This window comes from Colletes latitarsis, chromosome 6 (assembly GCF_051014445.1).
Source record: "Colletes latitarsis isolate SP2378_abdomen chromosome 6, iyColLati1, whole genome shotgun sequence".
Taxonomy (NCBI): Eukaryota; Metazoa; Arthropoda; class Insecta; order Hymenoptera; family Colletidae; genus Colletes; species Colletes latitarsis.
In genome coordinates this window covers 11,497,355-11,517,238 of record NC_135139.1, presented here as the reverse complement: position 1 = coordinate 11,517,238, position 19,884 = coordinate 11,497,355, and the positions used below count along the sequence as shown (strand labels likewise).

General features: G+C 37.4%; 1 protein-coding gene across 7 annotated transcripts in view; it reads left to right on the top strand.

The window, feature by feature from the left end:
* The window catches only part of LOC143342394 (dystrophin, isoforms A/C/F/G/H), a 655,322-nt gene that overhangs the window by 27,681 nt on the left and 607,757 nt on the right, over positions 1 to 19,884 (top strand). For all 7 annotated transcript variants that reach the window (XM_076766217.1, XM_076766218.1, XM_076766213.1 and 4 more), the window contains 8 exons: positions 130 to 354; positions 439 to 954; positions 1,037 to 1,674; positions 2,038 to 2,185; positions 2,947 to 3,060; positions 3,166 to 3,342; positions 3,416 to 3,523; positions 3,999 to 4,107. In XM_076766217.1, coding sequence (XP_076622332.1) covers positions 130 to 354; positions 439 to 954; positions 1,037 to 1,674; positions 2,038 to 2,185; positions 2,947 to 3,060; positions 3,166 to 3,342; positions 3,416 to 3,523; positions 3,999 to 4,107 — 2,035 coding nt within the window. The remainder of the gene's footprint in view (positions 1 to 129; positions 355 to 438; positions 955 to 1,036; positions 1,675 to 2,037; positions 2,186 to 2,946; positions 3,061 to 3,165; positions 3,343 to 3,415; positions 3,524 to 3,998; positions 4,108 to 19,884) is intronic.

Below are 19,884 nucleotides of genomic sequence, written 5' to 3'. Positions count from 1 at the left end.
CTACCGATAATCACAACAGTAATAGTTACGATTTCAAATTTTTGTATATACATAATGATAGGTGAAGGTTAACATATACATTAACTAATTAGTGTGTATAGAATTTTCTTATAATTTTGTTGTATATAGATACAGGCTGAAAGATTATCACAGGAATTGCAGCATAAAGCTGATGTAAGAGTTCCAGTTGATAGGAGAGTTTTTAAAACTACACCAAATTTATCTAGAACTGGTTTGGAAAAATGTATTTTGGAATTTGAACAATCTGCTCAACTGATGTTACACAGAATGGATGTTATGTTAATGAGCATCAGTGGTATTAGCAATGAAAAAGATCCTACTAAGCGTTTGGAGGTGTGCGAACATTTTAATTCTTTGAAATAAATGCAAGGGTACCGTTGGTTTTATGTAGGATTTATTATATATTTTATACTTTAGGTACTGGAGGAAGAAGTTAGTACTCTTGCTCCAGATGCAGCAGCTCTGATCAGCAAAGGGGATGGTTTAGTTATGACAGTGGATATGTCTGATCCTGTTAGGGCTGAAAAGATAAAAAATGAACATCAGGATAAATTAAGGAGTAAATGGCATCAAGTAATGTCAGAGATTGAAACTAGACGAATACAAGCACAACGGGGTGAAGAAATTTTACGACAGTATAACAACATAATAGCAGAATTTGAAGATTGGTTTAGAGACGTGCCATTAAAACTTGAACAAGTCAATAATTACGAAGGACACTTGGAATCGTTTACAGAAGAATTTGATGCTAAACAAGAGCAAATTCATAAATTGAATGATTTGTCTATTGAACTAAAAAGATTGAATGTTGGATACTCCGAAACTGTACGCTATAATATTAATAGCAGGTGGCAAGAAGTTAGTTCACAATTTAAAAGATATAGTGGTAGCAAGGATAAGGATAAACACGTGACCGACAAAAAAGTTGAAGTGGTGTGTAAAAATATAAACTTTTAATATTCCGTACTATAAACAATCTCATTGAAGATTTAAAATTCTAATTCTATGATTTTAGGACGTGGGTGGAATTGACTTGCAAGAATTTACTACAAGAGTGAACAAGATCAGAGAAGCAGTCGTGACTGTGACAAGATCTCTGAATTCAGTACCATTAAATGGCGATGACTATGAAATGTTTGGAAACCAAGAGGAATGTTTGAAAAAAATTAGTAATGCTTTAAATATTCTTAAACCGAGTATCGAAGAAATTAATTCGGTCTTTGAAAGCGTTGCTTCTCAATTAAGAAGAGAACAAGCTGAACAAATTAGACGCTTGGGTGATAAATTACGAGAGGAATGGATAAATGTTAATCAGAGTTATGTAGAAAGGTATAATCGTTGGAATAAATGTTACGAAAAGTGGAAAGAACTTTATCATACATGTCGGACTTTCTCTGACTGGCTGGATAAAATGGAAGAGACATTGAAAAAACTGAATTCTCTTGGTTATTCTAAAACATCAAAGACAAAAGTATTTGAATTGGAGCAAGAAATGTCTAGAATGCAAAAAATTAAGAATAATATTAATGTTTCAAGTGCTAGTATTTTATCTCGTGCTAAAGCTGAAGACATGGTCGAGCTGAAGGAAACGATTAACACCATAAAGCGTCGCTGGCAAAATATCGTAGTCGACTTAAATGCAAGGAAAGAAAAGTATGTACCAATTTTCATTGATTATAGTTTAGTATTTAAGTCGTAAAGAATTTTCTACCATTGTATATTCTAACATCGAGAATGGCAGATCAAAGATTTTGATAGACACGTTACACCGAAAGTAACGCTCTTCGTATTGAGCTATTTCAGTTGTGATTTGCCTCTGGTGCTGTAGCGGTCAACGCAGAATAACCTCTAATCTAATAAAGAAACACGAATTAACCCTTTAAAATATAATTAGTTTACGTTCTCGTATTCAGTATGAGTAAAAGTTCAGATAAATTCTTTTAAGTTACAAGTATCAGTTATATTATTTAATTTCTTCTTCATACTGTATTCAACAAGTGTAATATATATTTAAAGAAATTTTGCCATGGAAAGAAAAGTGAACAACGAAGGAAGAATTTTAGAAAGTGCTTACAATATCTTGGAGCAAATAAATTCCTTGTTGGTATCAGCAGCAAATCCTTCAGATGAGACTTCGTTATCAATAAGATTGTCGTTGATCAAGGTAAGTTGAAGTATTTATAAAACAATTAATTTAATTTTCGGAAACGATCAAACATATCAACATTCGTTAATAAACGTATCAACATTTACTCAAAACAATTTCGACACTTTTTATAATAAACTTCATTTATGATTTCACGGTGTTGTATTTAATATAATTTTAAATAATAATATTTTTATAAAAATTTATACAATAATGTTTCTATTAAATTCGTGTACGCGATTAACATTCATGTCTGAACAATACAAACGTTATTACTGTAATTTGGATATGTTGCTTATTGTAGTTTATGTGAAATTCCCCATGTACACTTTCTAGTATAATTTTTATTCAGAAATTAATTTTCACGGGCCAATGCCCGCTATTGCGTTATTAAATAAACTGATACTGAGCCTAATAATACCTTCACATTTCATGACTGCACACACGAAACTGTGCCAAGACACAAATAGCAATGAACTCTCACTTTTCATTTATTTCCCTATTAAACATAAACAGCGTTGGGTATCAATCGATTAAAATTTTTAATTTGATTAAGTGATTGACGCAAATAATTACAAAAAAATTAATTATCAAAAAATCGACGTTTGAATTAGTCGATTGACGAAAGTAATCGTCAATCGTTGATTAAAGAAGTTAATCATTGAAAAAATGTCTGAATTAATCGATTGTTGAAAATCGATATAATCTTAATTGGTCATTCCTACACATACGATTGGATTTCATAACGATTTTAACGTGAAATAATTCGTATTCTGTAGGCAAGACAAGAAGAACTTTCTTCCCGTAAAAGATCTTTACAGAATTTAGTTAATCAAAATGGTATACCTCCAGGGGAGGATGAATGTAATAAACTCCTTGCTGATATGGACAAGGTATTATTGAATATATTAAACTCGTTTATAGTAGATCGAAATAAGACATCTATTGAATCGCGAAACGATTTAAATGTAATTAAACTATTTGAATTAATATTCTAGGCTAATTCGAGTCTTTCTAATCATCGCGAATATGTTGAAAATAAACTTGCCTCTCTTAAAAAATATATGAGTACTTTGGATGCCGTTATGGTATGGGTTATGGAAACGCGGACGAGAATAAACATATCTCGCGAATTACCTCAACAAGGACGTACCGACGTTATCAATAATGTTATGGTAAGAGTGTAAATATTCATTTGTCACTAGAAGAGTGCATTGAAAAAGAAATTATTTAATAATATTATGGTAGATTAAAGTTGAAGATCGTAAAATGGAAGTGAAAGACGTGTTGGAGAATTATACCAATTTGGAGAAAGAGTGCGAGTCTGCAAAACAGCCCATTTCTGTAGAATTACATGTAAGTGTACAAAATAAATTTAAAATTAATTTCAATAAGTTTTAAAAGAAATAACATTTTAGGTTATATTTAAAGTAGTAATGCATGCTTTAAATTTGATACAGTTTAACGAAATAAGAAAGTTTTCATTTTTTTTAAGAAATTCAAAATAATAAATTTTTTATTTAAAGAATTATTCGAATTTTGTTCTGTTCTGCAGTTGTTCAATAGTTCTTTAATTATCTGAAAATCATTCAATTCTTCACAAATATTTTAATATTTATATATTCCGCCATGACGGAGTACCAACCATTTAGACAATAGTTACTCCCATTTTCTCGTTAAGGGAAAGATTGTTTCTAGAAGGTGGCGCCTTGAGTGACCAGTCATTTTCGAATTGTTGGTCGTGTGGATGAACGAACGAAGTAGTGTTAACGAATTAGTGATGAATTTTGTGCTTAATTTCGTGGCTATACTTGAAATTTGTGTGCGACAGGAAAAATTGAAGAAGCTGAGGGAAGATTGGCAGTTTGTGAAGAATAGTGGCGAGTCGCAGAGTCATGAAATAAAATCTACGGAACAGGTTACGGTTGCGAGAGAAACAGGTAAGATTCATCTTTTACGCATAAATCATTAATATCGGTGTATATTTTCATGAGTCTCCAGGCTTTACAATATTATTTCTATTGTTTGAATGTCCAATTTAAAATTGGGTGTTCCAATGCGTTTCAATAGCTTCGGACGATCGTATTTCCTTACGCGGGAAGGAATTTTAATTCGAATGCCCTTCTAGTTTCGGCCACTATCGCTAGGTGGCGCCTTTGTTCTTATTCATGAAACGTTTCGTCGGGCTCTTTAAGTTTGGACACTTCTCACTTTAAGAAAAATATTTCTTGAAGAGATATTCAAATATTTTCACTTTTATTTCATTTCATATTTATTTTACAACAGTATAAATATTTTAACTTCCAGTTTCTATGCCCTCAAACATTTATTGTATTTGCAGTACTCATTTATTTTTTCGATAAGTCAAATAATCAATTTTGTAATTTACTATGAAACTGTTAAGAAATTACTGTTGTAAACGTTTAAGAAATTATACTATACTAAAGGTGGGTACTGAAAAGAATGCATTTTATTTTTACGTAAGCGATGAATCTTCCGCAATTGTACGAAAACTGCAGGTGGTTAGAATCGATTCACCCTTAGGAATTCGCTAGAAACGAAGGCAATTCTTACTCCCTCTGAATGTACTTCTTCGGAACCGTCGTAGGATTTTCGAAGGAAGCCTGGCGACTGAACAAGAAATAGTGCGTTTAGTCGTCCTGGTAAGCGAAGCCACATATCACTTCCACTCCATCCTACGGAACGATATATACCCGCCACGTTAAGTGCAGTCTTTTCACCGAATAGCGGTGTCTTTTCTTCTACTTTTGTCCTGGGATCGAACTATGCATTAAGAATTGTCGATGAAATTCGCCGAGTCACCATACTTTCAATCAAAACTTTTTTTAGGAATATCTAAATACTCTGGGTAACAAATGAACAGGATTTTACTCACAAGGAACACCAATCATTTCATTAAGAGAGGCCAAAATAAGACGAAAATTAAGAATATCAATTTCTTGATTGAGGCATCGTTAAAAAGTTATTCAAAAATTAAATTAAAAAATTTCAAATCACTCACGAAAAAATTATTTTCGTTTGCGGGGGTCAATTACAACCATTTTTGGTGAATAGACATACCCCAGAAATCCTACGCACATTCGAGAAAAAAATTCGGATAGGTGTCTAAATTTTTCGACGAAAAAAAAAAATTTCAAATCGTTCTGAAAAAAATATTTTTAGGTGCGAGGGTCGATTACAATCATTTTTGGTGAATAGAGATACCCTCGAAATCCTACGCACTTTCGAGAAAAAAATTCTTTACCGAAAATCTAATGTCTGGCCGGAAATGTTTGCCCAAAATTTCATGCAAATCGTTAAAATGTCATAACTTCTGAACGGATTGGACGATTTTAATGTTTAAAAAAGCAAACTACGCGTATTTTGGTGGAGAATATGTACAAATTACAAAAATATTGGAAAAGTTGGTCCTTGATCCCGCAAAATGAGAAAAACCCCATAAAAATGGTCCAATTTTCAAACAACCATAACTCCTACAATTGTGAATATATTTCAATGAAACTTTTTTCTGAAGTAGAGCCCATGGGTACCTACAAAAAAGTATTAGACAACTTTTCTGTAGGGCGTCAAACAAAATTACTAAAAATGAAAAAGGAATTTTTAAGAAAAATCGACAGGGGGTAGGTGCCTAAATTTTTCGACAAAATTAAAAAATTTCAAATCGTTCTAAAAAAATTATTTTTGGTTGCAGGGGTCAATTACAACCATTTTTGGTGAATAAACATACCCCCAAAATCCTATCCACTTTCTAGAAAAAAATTCAGTACAGGCGGAATTTTAAACTTTAATAACTTTTTAAAGAAGCCTCTATCAACAAATTAGTATTCTTGATTTTCGTCTTATTTTGGCCTCTAGAATCTCCCATTAAAATTTTTCTCAGGGGTGGTCGAACAGCCTGTATAATAAAAATACGGTTTAGAATAAAGAGTTGGCTGTTTAAAAATACAATTAACGTTTCTGTTGGTAAGAAAACGTAATTACTTTCCGAACAACCCAATAGTATCTTTTGCTATTAATTGTTCGATTATGCGGTAAAAGGTTGTAACAATGTAATCGATCGAGTGTGACATAGTTGTTAATGGAAAACTATTTGAACGGTGAATTAAATTTTCGCGACGAGGCGCATAATTCAGGATCGTGTCGGGTTAATCGCGATGGTTCAGGAACGAAGAACCGTGGGTTTGTTGATCCCGCGACGGAGAGCTTAACGGAAAGGTCGTAGGTTTGTAGTATAAGCGCGATCGTCGGGCCGCATAATGAGCGGATAAGCCTTCTGATGTAGTCGTGGTAGAACATCGCCAGACTGAATATAGCTCAAGCTTCGTAGTCCTCTGTTCCTGTTCCATCTTTGTTATCGACTCTTCCTCTATTATTTTCTATCTTTGTCAGCGGTGGTGCATCAAGATGGAACCAGTCTCGCGTAATAAAATTTCGAGGTCTAAAAACGGATTAAGACTGCGCTTTGATGCATGTTTTAACGCAGTGCTATCACTTTACATTTACAAGAAAATGTAATGGTTTTGATATTAATCACAATAAAGGGAAGAGTTCGAGTATGTTAATCGTTAATCGATAGCGTGAAACGTTTATTTTATAGCTAGGTGGGATAGTGGGAACTCGTGACGCGTTTTAATTAAATTCTAAAGTTGCTGAAATTTCACATTTATATTTGATACAATTATCTTCTATTGTTATAGAATTATTAATGACTATTTGAAACTGTATTTACGTTACTACTAAATTAACTCGTTATCGAATTGATAGAAGTAGATTGCAACGAACTTGCATAATTATCAGCAAGCAATTATGGATGAAACATTATTCAAAATCTTATTTCCAAAGTTGATAAACTAAACGTGGTTTTAATCGCAGGATTGAACGGAATTGTCGGGGTTAATTCGGAAGGGATTAATTTAAGAAACTAAAAGACTTCTCGAGGATCCAGGGTGTACGTGACAGAACTCGCGAAAGTCTTCACACTCTTTTTTCATCCGTGTTTTCAATACCCTAAAAGAGTTAGCAGAATCTTTTGGGAATCGAGTTACTTAAAAATATCGTTCGAACGTATGTACAGATCGTTTAATCTGGAAAATATTGCTTACGCGATGAATTCAATTTTCTCAATTTTACTCGATGTTTAACGATAGCATGAAGATAAGGTATGTACACGTAGTTTGAAGTAGATGATTATTATCGCCATCGACGATGTACTCCGTAACAAAAGTTTTAAGTTCTTATCTTCCACAGTCGTTATCGTGAACGTGCGTGACGTGAATTCCAAATGCAAACTTTAGGAAGTTGCACGTTCATTGGATAGGTGGGGCGGAGCAAGAGAGTTCTTCTCATCCAAATAATCGATCAGGGGAAAAATCTAGGCGGGTTGCTTTTTATGTCTCCCAAAGGGACGCGTAGGGTGGATAGAATGTCGGTTCACGCTAATTTTCCAGTAACTCTGTTGAATTACTTCTATGCATTCATTCGATTGGTTTATTTAATACAAAATAAACATTGTGACTTTTCGTATATTCAATTGTGTCTTAACAATTACCAATTAAAATCCCTTCAAATTTGATGCACAATTTTTGGTCAATATTTTGTTCCACTTCGAAGGAGTGTATTTTATGATCAGACTGCGGATCTTTATACGATTTATATTTTTATTAATAGAAATAATGGAATACTTTGTAGAGGGTTGTCTCAACCCCTAAGTAACTCGTATCTTTAAGTCAATCCCTAAATTTCAATCGTTCAACCCCTAGATATAATAATTCGTTTCTTATATTTTAACGTATTAAGCGTGTTCTGTAGTTTTATGAACATTAAAATTTCCCATAAATGCATAAATATCCGCAATCTACTTAGGATGATTTAAAAGTTTAACATGATATTTTGATAAACGTTAACGTGATAGTTGATTATGGCGAACGAATTTAAGTACTATTACTGTATTTTGATTCGATCAATCTTTTAGAATTTTTTTATAGTTTAAGAACGCGTTTAGGCGTATCTTGCAAGGGTGTTGTTGATGTCCCCACAGTTGCGAGTTGTCGGAATTCGGGGACAATTCGTGAATCATTGAATATTCAAGTGTTCATTAGCCCGGCTACTAACCGATAATTAACTATACAGTAATACACTGACAACGAAGTAAAGCTGATTATCGCAACGGACTCGTAACTCTCGCGCAACATAATATTTCGTTGGTCCGTGGCAGAAGCGGATTGAAGATTGATTCAAGCTGACGCGATTAGGGGAATATATATATATATATATTGTGTGAGCCGTGATCACGTTAACGCTGAATTACGCCGATCCGAGAAAAGCTGCTTTCAACGAGTCTAGCGCGCGTCGAGGACGGAAACGATGTTCACCTGAACAAACTCGTTCCTCGTTAGCGAGAGAGCTCATTAAGGCTTTCATGTTCCTGCGGTCATGGTTTATGCCTAGCGTAGCAATATGAATTTAAAAGAAAAAAAGGAAAGAAAGGGACAAAGGAGGGGAGAAAAGCGTAAAATTTTCGTCGCGCAAAATGCGCGTTAAGATCCAGTCATCGACGCGCGGATGGGAGGGGGTTGGTATTTTTGTATCCACTTTTCATTCAACGCGTCGTAGGAAATAGCAGGTACATCGTGTACTTTTTTTTTTGGTCGGGCCATTTTTCAGCATCGTTTCCTTCTTCCTTTATTTGTTTTCATTTGTTGGCTCCCACAAAGTTCGTGGAGACAATTTATTAAGCAAATGGGCAATATAACAACACCTAGATAATCGTAGATAATCGATTAATTATTCCATTTAATGTTCCTGTTCGATTATTAACTACATCTTTAGATGTAATTCATTCTTGAACAGTACCTTCTTTAAGAATAAAAATAAAAAACTAATTAAAGAATACGCATCGTGTAATGGCTTTATTGTATGTCAATTTCTATTGTTGAAGTAGGTACTAAGAGGTAAAGTTGCATGTGGTCGCCAGATGACAACATTACGTGCAGTTAAACTATTTGTAGGGTCTCGTACTATTAATATTTGAAAAATAAAAGACGCGTCCCAAACTGTCCGATAATAAACGATGTTTGGAATTCCAAACATCATTCCTATTCGGTACTCGATCGAAATCAGCCTACCCGCAAGGGCGCGTTCGCGATACGTCGGTGTCTCGCGGATGGCGACAATAAAAAAGGGATAAAATTTTCGCGCTCACATCGCGAACGCGAACGACGCGAAATATCGGGTGTTGTGACATAGGGATTGTACTGTATGACGCTCTGCTAATTGCGCCAGGGTGTTGTACGAGAGACAGCTTTTTATGCCGGGACTGGTAATGACATCCGCCCCGCGCAGCTGACCCTCCATTATTTCTCGCTGGTGCTGCTTTCCTATCGAACGAAATCCCCCTCCCCCCTTTCCAAGAGCGGAGAGCACCGCCGCGTATTTATCTTGCCTACCGAATTTCGAGTTTCGCGCGTCAAAGCTCCCGGCCATTCACGTCGTTTCGTCATAAATGCCGGTTTTCCGTGCTCGGCAATAATTCCGTCAAACCCTTGGTCGAATATAATGAATCTCGAGACGAGAACACCGCGCAACGAGTTATGGTGTTGTTTGTCTCGCGCGATTTATTCACGGAGATTTGTTTTCGTACAACTTCGACCACTCGTTGTTGGAGTACACCCTATTGTGTCGGGGGAAAAGAAGTGGCGTTTGCGTCTCTGGATAATTTGGGCCAACGGACTGAATACGTCGTTAAAAATAATTAAGGAACGACTTGAAAAATGATTTAAATTAAAGTTGCTATTGAAAAGAACGTGGGATCTATTTTTAAGCGCGTGGTTGAGGTTTGTACTGTGTTTCCGCGAGAAGTTGACCATCCCCACTCTCGTTGTTTCATCCAATAAGACCTTGGGCTCGCTAAGCTCTAGAGTGGGGGATCAATCAGACTCGCATTCCTTTCGCTAGCCATCTTCTCGCGAACGCACAGTACGCACGGAGCGATGTTTCACTCGAATCGATAGATACATCGCGTGGATGTTCGTCGAGGGAAGTAAAAAAAAATGTCAAGCGTCGAGGATTTACCGTCCAAAATAAGACGAAGAGGCACTTCTCCGGGATCTAATAAGAGCCAGCTTAGCCGTGAAATTTTATTGTATTACGAAAAAGCTTCCAGTGCTGATGGGGTGGTTTCGTCGTGCCATACGTTACTGCCACGCATGAATGCTCGTTGAACGCACGTGTGGGTGGTGCGTAATATAGGACAGTGGTCTACACAACCACTGGATACCCATGTCGTAGAGAGCGAATGACGAGGGGTGGACGGATGAGCGAAATAATGGTTTTTTGGGGGGTTGCGTTGGACGCTGAAATATGTAACTTGGCGTCGACCACGCATTACCGAGAATGAGATTTTGTATTAAAGGGTAATGCGAAATTGTCATTTAAATTCTCGTTAGAGGGCTCGTTGTGAATATTAATTTCAAACATTCGCTCATTTGTACGTGCTCCATTTTCGTAAAAATTCTACGAACGTTTTTGTGGAACGAGCCTCTCGACTCCTTGTTTTGCCTATGCTAATGGACTTGTGTTTTAACGCAACTGCATCGTGATGGTATTTCGCGTTCTCAAAATACAGTTTCGATTCTGTACTATTTACATCACGCGTTAATGTATTTCACAAATGTTGATACATATATATAAAAATACAATTCATCGATCCATGAGATCTTGTAAAGATTCAAAACTACGAGACACGAATTTAATTCTCCATAAAAAATAATAAAATAAATATAAAAATAGATGCAACATGCTGTAAATGATGTAAAGTCGTAATATGAAATTAACCGAAGATAACGTCTTGTTCCCGTGCAGATCTTCCATCGTCTTGCGCGAGAACGTGCAAAAATCCCTAGAAAATGCACAGTTATGAATCACAATAAACCGTTTCAACGTTGTCTGTTACCTGTACTGCTTTCTTGGCGTTTTTGATCATAACACCGTGACAGAGTCTCTCGATCGTTCGACCAGCGAGACCGTTCAAAGGCGATCGAACGGTGGTGGACCGTTTCATTACAGTTTTGTTCGGATCGAAGTAGCTGGGTACGTATTCGGTCGTTTCCGAGGCGATCACCAGCTTTCTGTGATCGAGGTTCCTCGTTAACGAGATCAAACGTTTCGCGCACAGGTCAACGATAGCCTCCTCGAGTATCAGTACCTGTGAATTTCTTTGCTACTGGAAAAAGGAACGGGCTTTACTCAACTGATGAAAAATTACGTTTCCCGTGGGGGGACGGAATACCTGAGGTTTTGTCACGATTTTCTGGATCCAATCGGGCAGCGAGATCGTCGCGGTCTTGCTGAAAATCCTTTTGCTTAAGTATTTGCCATCTTTAATTTCTCGTTGCACCGTGTCTTCCGATAGGACGTGAGAGGCGTACGGATTCGGGTACCGTCTGAAGAACGCTTTGCACACGGTGAGCCAACAGTACGGAAGGATCGTTATCTCCGCGCTCTCCTTCATTTACTGAAACTTGGAAAATTTCCATCGACGTTAGAATCACTTTTACCCGTTCGGATACCGGGGTCTCAAATAGTTTTACGCGGCTGGGGGAAATCTACGCAAATACGGTCACGGGACGCGAAGTCGCAAACTTCGCCCTTCCGCAGCTTTATTCCAATCCGGTGCTATTCATACGAATCTATTGAGTTACTGACTCGTTCATTTACACTCCCCTTGCTCAGCCCCTTTCTTTTCATCCTCCCTTATTCTTGCAATTCATTAGTGAATCGTTAGGTGCTTCATCAACAATGGGGGTCTCCTCATTAACGTAACTTCAATGATAATAACGCTTCCATGATTTTAAATACCCGTATCGTTCCGTTTGCTGCGGACAATGATCACGACTTTCCTCGTAGAATTATCCACGTACGTGGAATCTTCTACTCGGTGTATGGTAGTGTCTTACTTTCCAACGTAAGGATCCATTCTTTCAGAGATTTAACCTCCTCCTCCCTTAACTATGATTGTTTTCAGATTAAAATTGCGTTGAGTTTTGCGCGTTATCGGATAGAAATTAAACAAATTTAGTGACACGGATGCAACTGAGAACTTTTGTCATACAAAACTATATTTGTTTTGTTGAAATTGTTGTGCACAGTATTATGCACTTTTTGGGTAATAGTTTCGGTAATAAACTGCATAAATGCAATCGATTCTGTATACTGTGATTTTTAGACATCGAAACAAGCATTCCTGAAAATAATGATTATACGAATAACCTAAAATTATTTATTCCGCGACAGCAGTGGTAGCTTGACTAATGTTAACATTTATGGTCCGCACGTTTCGCTGCTCATTCAATTACAAATCGTTCGTAATTATTGATTATCTCCTAATTTTACCTTCAATTCAGCATTATTTGTATGCACATCTCGTACAGGTTCGTTTACGTCGATTCATTTTGACACGAGCTTTTCCACGTTCGTGATTTTCTTTTGTTCAAAGGAAAGGGGGATCGCCGCACAGTACGCTAGATTCCATTCGTAGAACGACAATCATTGACTGATTACAGTAAGAATTTCACGTAAGAAAATATTCAATAAATAATTAATACATTTATATAGTACACAGTTGTTTACCACTTAATCTATTAGAATGACAAATTAACAATAGTAAAATTGTTGTAGAAGAATTCCTAAGAAAATTCAGAAATGTGAAAGGAGAAGATTCAATTTTTGAAATAACTTCTTTCCTCGATATTATAATAATTTAATGATATACAATGTTTTGGCCAAATTTTGATCCCTACGATTTTTCAGCCTTTTTCGATGGTCTGATAAAAAAATGTTTCCTATCGAAGTTAATCAGAATTTAACCGATAAGAAATTGCAATTGCTTAATGATTTAAAACTAAACTAGGTATTTTTAATTTTATACTATTGCAGACGACGTTGAGACGAATTCAATGACCTAATACACGATAAATTTTCTTTTTATTTTGTGTTTTAAGTTCTGAAGTTAAATAAATGAGCATTCGTAATGTTTACGTTCATTTGTTTAGGTCTAAATGCAAAGTCTTGGTGTTACGTATCACCTAATAATTTTAAATATTATGGCAATCGATTCATTGCAATTTTTCTTTCAATATCATCCGAAAATCATAGTGTTGAATTCGATCCGACGTAGCCTAGAATACAGTGAAGTTAAAAATATCTAATTTCATTTAAAAATATAACAATTTTGTTTTTAAATTTAAGCAACTGTAATTTCTTGTCGGTTAAATACTGATTAACTTCTATAAAAAACATTTTTTTGTCAGACTATCGAAAGGGGTTGAAAAGTCGTGGGGATTAATTCGTGCTTCACTCTGTACATATATATTTTTTTCTGAATAAAATTGCAAAATAATAAAGTTGATTAAAGAGTTATTAAATAATGTTCGTGTCATAGTTCGACCAGTCTCGCCCTTCGGAAATTATAAATCAAGTATTTTCGTCGTGCTACGAATGAATTCTATTGTGCATCATCTCTTCCATCGTTTCTCCGTCTTCTGTTTCTCGTTCGCGTAAATTTCACGGAGCCGCAACATTCGAAGCATCCCCGTTACCGTCGTTGTCGAACTCGAGGACGTGCAAATTCTGTCCCCTGCGGGATTGTTTCGCGTTAAGCCGAATATCTTGGCGCGGGTTCGGTGCAGCGCGATAGCAGATGCGATTGCATCGCTGCAGATCCGTGAGAAAGCCGTAACAATTACCAGCGTCGCGGAGAAGAAGAGGCCGGGGACTCCCAGTTTCGTCGACGGTGTCTAAGCCGCGTTCATTACTGTACCGACAATCAAGCTGCTCCATGGTCAAGAGGGCGGGAAAGGAGTGGCGAGGGGGCGACCGGGGTCAGCGAAGGGAGTTAGGGGTGGTTTAAGCGAGTGTAGCCACGGCGGTCAGGCTTGTAATCTGACGGCGGTGGGTCGTTCGGTTGGTCGGGGTAAAACGGTCCATTAAGACCAGGTAGCAGTTAGTGGGCATGCTATAGGAAGCAGCCAGCTTACTAATGCCAGGCCTGTGGAATCCCCGTAAGGGCCGTTACCAGGGTCAGTACCGAAGGGTGGTCTTCGCCTACGCCAAAGTTGGATTTTGTTACGTCACGTCCAGTTTCCTTTGTTTGTCCAAACGATGATACATCGCCATCGAGCTATCTCCTCTGTTCAGTTCTCATCACGATCAAACGTGGCCCAAAAGCCTGCATCCAGTTAGTCCATAACGATTTATACTAAGTATCTATCATTGATGCTACGGCACTGCCCTTCTTCTTCTAATCAAATTGGGATCATCAGATTATGTGTTTCAATCTGTTCAAATGGGGTTTTAACCCTTTCGAACCTGGATTTTAAGAGTAGTTTCTAGTTGGATTTCATTAACTCATCATTTTTTTCAAAGTAATTTTCTGTAAATTGCAAATGTACAATATAAAAATCACAAAATTAATGACTAAAAGATCTTGCAAGCTCAAGAGACATTTAACAATAGTAGGGATGATTTCGTTGCAAGTATCCCTAACGCCAATTGATGCAAGAAACAAAGCAGTACTGTATTGGGCCATTTAATTTGTTCAGCTTCGAAGAGTAATATATCATAACTATACTGTTTAGGATTTTGAGCCTGCGCGCTAAACTCTATTCAAACATTTCGTCTACCGTGCAAGAAGAACCAGAAAGGGTTCTTTATCACACCCCCTCTTCGAGAAGTCGCGCTCGGGCTGCAGTAGAAGGGAGGCCGTGTGGCCCTCAGGAGCTTTTTCATATTTGAATTTTTACGCTAGGTTCTTCATTTGAGAGCTTTACTCTTGACAGTCGCTGTTACGAGTAAACTCTCTAGTGGATACAGCATTTCGAGTAAGGGTTCTTTCACATGGACACGCAGAAATCGAACATATAAGTGTCGAGACAACTGCTGGCATGGAGGTTTTTCTTTTCTCCCCTGTGTGAAAGAGTTGTTACTCTCCATAGGGTCCCTGTAGAGTAAAACTTTCGAGTGAAGATCTAGCATTAACCTAGTTTGGTTTAGCATTATAAGCAAAACTCATTCAACGCTTTAATCGTAAAGTAATATCTGAACTAAAGTTTCTTAAACTATGGGTCACTAATTTTAACAATTTTAATTTAACAAATTAGAACAATTATATTTTGTATTATTTTAAAATATTAGAACATTTTATTTGTAGATAAAATATATATGTGTAGTGTAATTATTGTTACAAATTGGGTTAGTTTGTTCGTGAAGGGGTAATTTTTTTAATTCGAGTATCTCTGTTTCCGTCTGACGCGTCGCGTTGGACCTCTCTCTCGCACGTGAGTCGAGACAGTCGCGTGACGCGGAAGTCGTAGTATTTCCAAGAATTTGCTACGCACTGTTTACTATTTACACACGCGGTCATTGACTTGCGCGACGTCACAATGAAAAGTAAACAAACCCTTGGAACCCTTATATCTCCGGAATTAATCACACGATCGTCTTGAAACAAAAATCATAATATCTCCGGAACTAATTATGCTCTCGTTTTAAATGAACACTCGTTTTAAAGGGCATTTCATCCTCTATTCACTCTATTACCTATTATTATTAATGCTGTCTTTAAAACTAAATTATAAATTGTTTATGTAATTGCAAATGAATTTAAATTTGTATACAGAATGTTGCGTAGTTACTAGCCAGCATTTTTTGGTAAATAATTCTTTTCTTCGGAATTAACTATGGTATCGACTTAAAATAAAATTTGTTTTTACTGGCGTATCATCTTCTATCCAATGAAAGCTAAAAAATTTCGACGTAGTTTGTAAATCTTCTCTATGAAGTTAAAGTACTAAGTATTCACATTTAGAGTAAAATTATTGAATATTTTTCTACAGATTTTTAAAATGAATTTTTAATGAAAATTATACGACATGAAAGAGAAAGGTATCTTATAGTCAGTAGGTTCAGTGTTAATGGACTCAAAGTAGAGTAAGTTATGTGTAGGGATTTGGAGGTACCCGTATTAGGAAGCAGTGGGGCTTAGATATCGTCACGGAAACGGACTCCCTAACATCGAATTATCGCCGGTCGCTTTTATGCGCAACCCTTACGCGTGTACGTCAGAAAAGTTAGCTTCGGTGTAACTTGAACGCACGCCGGACATCAAGTTGACGATGTTATCGGTATGTGTACGCTTGAACAAATTACCGTATGCGTACGTACTGGCTGCACGGATATCCGAGCCGCTCGCGTACGTGGGAAGGGTAACCAGAAGTTACTGATGCGAAGGGAAGAACACCCCTTAAACGTGCGCTGGCCTCCGGTTGGGGTGGCTTTGCCTTCACGAACCAAAGTTTGATTACTGTTTTCACTGCGGTACCACGATAGAAGTGCAATACGTACCGTACTAACAAACCCGATACATTCTCGCGTCGTTACTTCGCCGACTTTAGGATTCCCGTGGCTCTTCGTGAACTGGCTATTCGATTCGGAGCAACAGTTTCCAACAAAATTCTATTTATCGATAAACCTGATCTTGCGTTGTATACTCTATCGGAACCGCAATTTTTCTTCCAAATTACTTTGAATTTCCCGTTACGTATTCAGCAACTAGCAACCCTTCCTAACACTTTCAGTGACAATGGTGACAATGGTGACGAGTGATTTTTTATTTTTTTGAAACAAATTCCTGTTGATGTTTGTTCAGAAGAAAGTTGCTTTACTGTATCGCCTAAATACAGAATAACCAGAAAATATTTTTGATTTGTTAGAGATATTCAAATTTAAGGGAATGTGGCGAGCGATCCAATTTAGATAACCCTCTCCAATTTTTGTACAAATGGAGACTCGTGCGACGTTTGATGTCGTTACGCGGACGACGACCTTAATGTAGTGACGTTAGACATGATACACTGTCTTCGGTTCTCGTCGCTTGTTATCTCATCTGCTTCCTTGACTTCTTTTGACGTATTTTATACGCTCCGAGAGGACATCATAGGGACTGTTAAATCGTCGCAGAAATTTAATAACGTTACGACGTTAACTTTAGACTTAGAACAGATCGTTTCTCTTTGATGTTGGTTATAGTAACGTCTATAATAACATTTATGGCTTATGGCGGACGGTAATGTCGATATAACGTGACGAAGTTAGTTCCACGTCGTTCCATATTACGGTAAACCATGCTAATATTAATCATATTGACGAATTATGCTTTAACGCCTTTTTGTTCAGCGAAGATTGTGGAAAGGGTAGTTTCCGTTCGAGACTCGACGATCATTCAATTTTCCTTTGGTTTCCTTTCGAACATCGCCTTGGTTTGTATCCAAACCAACGACGTAATTAATTCGAGACGCTCGTGACCGTCGGGAGAACTTCCCAAACCAAGTTCCGAGATGGAAAAGGATATTTCCCGATTGGGCTGGAGAGAAACTTTGATTTGACTTGTACGCGATCGCTTTCGCGTGAGACTGCGGTTTACCATTTGCACGAGGCTGTTTCATCACCGAACGAGTAGCAACGGTGAAATTGATGAAATTAGAAATCTTGTCTGCGGTTGGGATCGATTAGTATAATTTAAAACTCTGTGGAATTGAATTTAAAATTCAGCGAATCTAAAAAATACTGCATTCTTTTTTAAAATGAAACTATAATTTCAATGTAATTTTTTAATTTCTATAAAAAAGTATGAGGTACTTATGCTCTAAACTTAATAGTGCGAATCATTCGTTACATTTTTCTTCTTTACTCTGGTTCTTCGGTTGTTACTAATAAATCGGCTTTCATAGAGTTCCGTACGTTTGATGTTGACTTCCTAGAAATCTTGAATAATCGATTTTCCTAAAGTTTTAACTATCATTAATTACGTTCTTCCAAGTTCTTCTCGTTTCACAGTTCTTTCCTGCTAAACTGACTTTCTCAGAGTTTCGCATAGTTAATTTCCTTAGAATTACGTAGAATTAACTTCTTTGACGTCCTGAACGATTGATCTTCTTAGAGTTCTAATTATCGTTAATTACATTTTTAACAAGTTCACTCGTTTTTCAATTCTTATCCGCGAAGTTAACTTTCTCAAAGTTCCCACAATTTTATGGAGTTAATTTTCTCGAAATTTTGAGCAATTAATTTCACTGGAGTTCTGTGCTCGCTTTCTTAGAGTTCCATGGAATTGGTTTCCTTCGATTGCTTTACGGTTGATTTCCTCTAAATTCTGTATCATTGTCTTCAACTTCTTCACAGCCGATTTTCTCAAATTTCCGTAGAATCGTTTTCGAGTAGGAGTTTCGCGCCGATTCGGCGCCGTTCGATTCAATCGCGTCTATTTGTTGTTGTCATGGTCGAAGGTTTGAACTTTGGGTCCTTCCACTTTCTGGTTGTCGCCTCCAACATCGGATTTCGCGACGTTCCCCGGGAGAAGTTTGCGCGATTGTGAGCGCAGAGGCCAAGAGAGGACGACACGGGGGAATAATACGCGAGCGTTCCAGAATCCGGAGTTTCGCACGAAGGGAACAATGGACAAGATTAATGGGAAATGGCGCGAGCGGAGAGGCAGTTCCGAGGATCCTAACACAAGCATAACGAGAGGTTGGTCTTGCATAATCTGTCTTGCGGTATTGCTGGAAGCATCGCGACGCGGGATTATTGGAACATTTATGGAGAGAATTTGATATTACGGGATGATCCTCCAAATCACATTGAAAATCCTCTTCGTTACCAGCCATATTTCATTCGTACAATAACAGTTTTTGAGTTCAGCAACGCTGGAACTACGTACGAAACAACTTATTCGATGTTCGCGAGTGTAATCTCTGCATTAATGCTCGAATACATGCTGCATATTATGCGAAGTGTATGTTTTTGTCGTACGTTTTTCTATTTACGTGGGGTGTTAATAAATAAATAAATGAATAATTCCGGAGGTGCGTAGGTTGTTAGACTATTGACGATCTGCTGTTTCCACTCAAACTATGAATGGACTCGTCCTAGATTAAACTAGATTTACAACTTGCAACTGAATTAACCGAACTGGATTAGAACTACAACTGATTGATGTACTCCGACTTCGACTGATTTGATCTAAACGCGAATGCATTTCCTTCCTTCCTATCGAGTATCGGGTTGCCTTTGGAATTTTGATTCGATGTTGTTCGATTTTACGTCTTAATTTCAGTAAGATTACGATTCGTTGATATCACGAAACAGGTGGCAACATTCCTAACTATTCTATTCGACGCCTACCAGGAAGAAATTACAAGACCTTTCTGTTTTCGTAACCTGTCCCTCCTATTTCTTCTCTTAGTTTTCGCCCAAGTCCGTCGTTCCTTGTTGCGCTTTTCGTTCAGGCCTGAAATGTACTATCGAAAAAAAAGTTCTGATTCCCCATTTACTTTCCTCCGCGTTCGCGAGGATCCCAGAAATAGATCGCGTGAAATTGACGTTCGTTTTATCTGCATGGTTGGAAGCCTCTTGTCGATATTCGACGGCGGCTCTCTCCGAATGCAATCCACCTCGCGCAAATCGAGAATTCTAATAGTTGGGCCATATAATTTCTCGACGATCAGTCGAACGCTTTTCGCCTCGGTTCTTCATCGAGCCTTTCCGTCCTACGATCTAGATAGATCCCGTCGACAAATTGATTCGCGAAAAAGAGAAGGCGTAACAGAAACGAAAAGACGTCTGCGTCGGTTGCGATTCCATCCGCC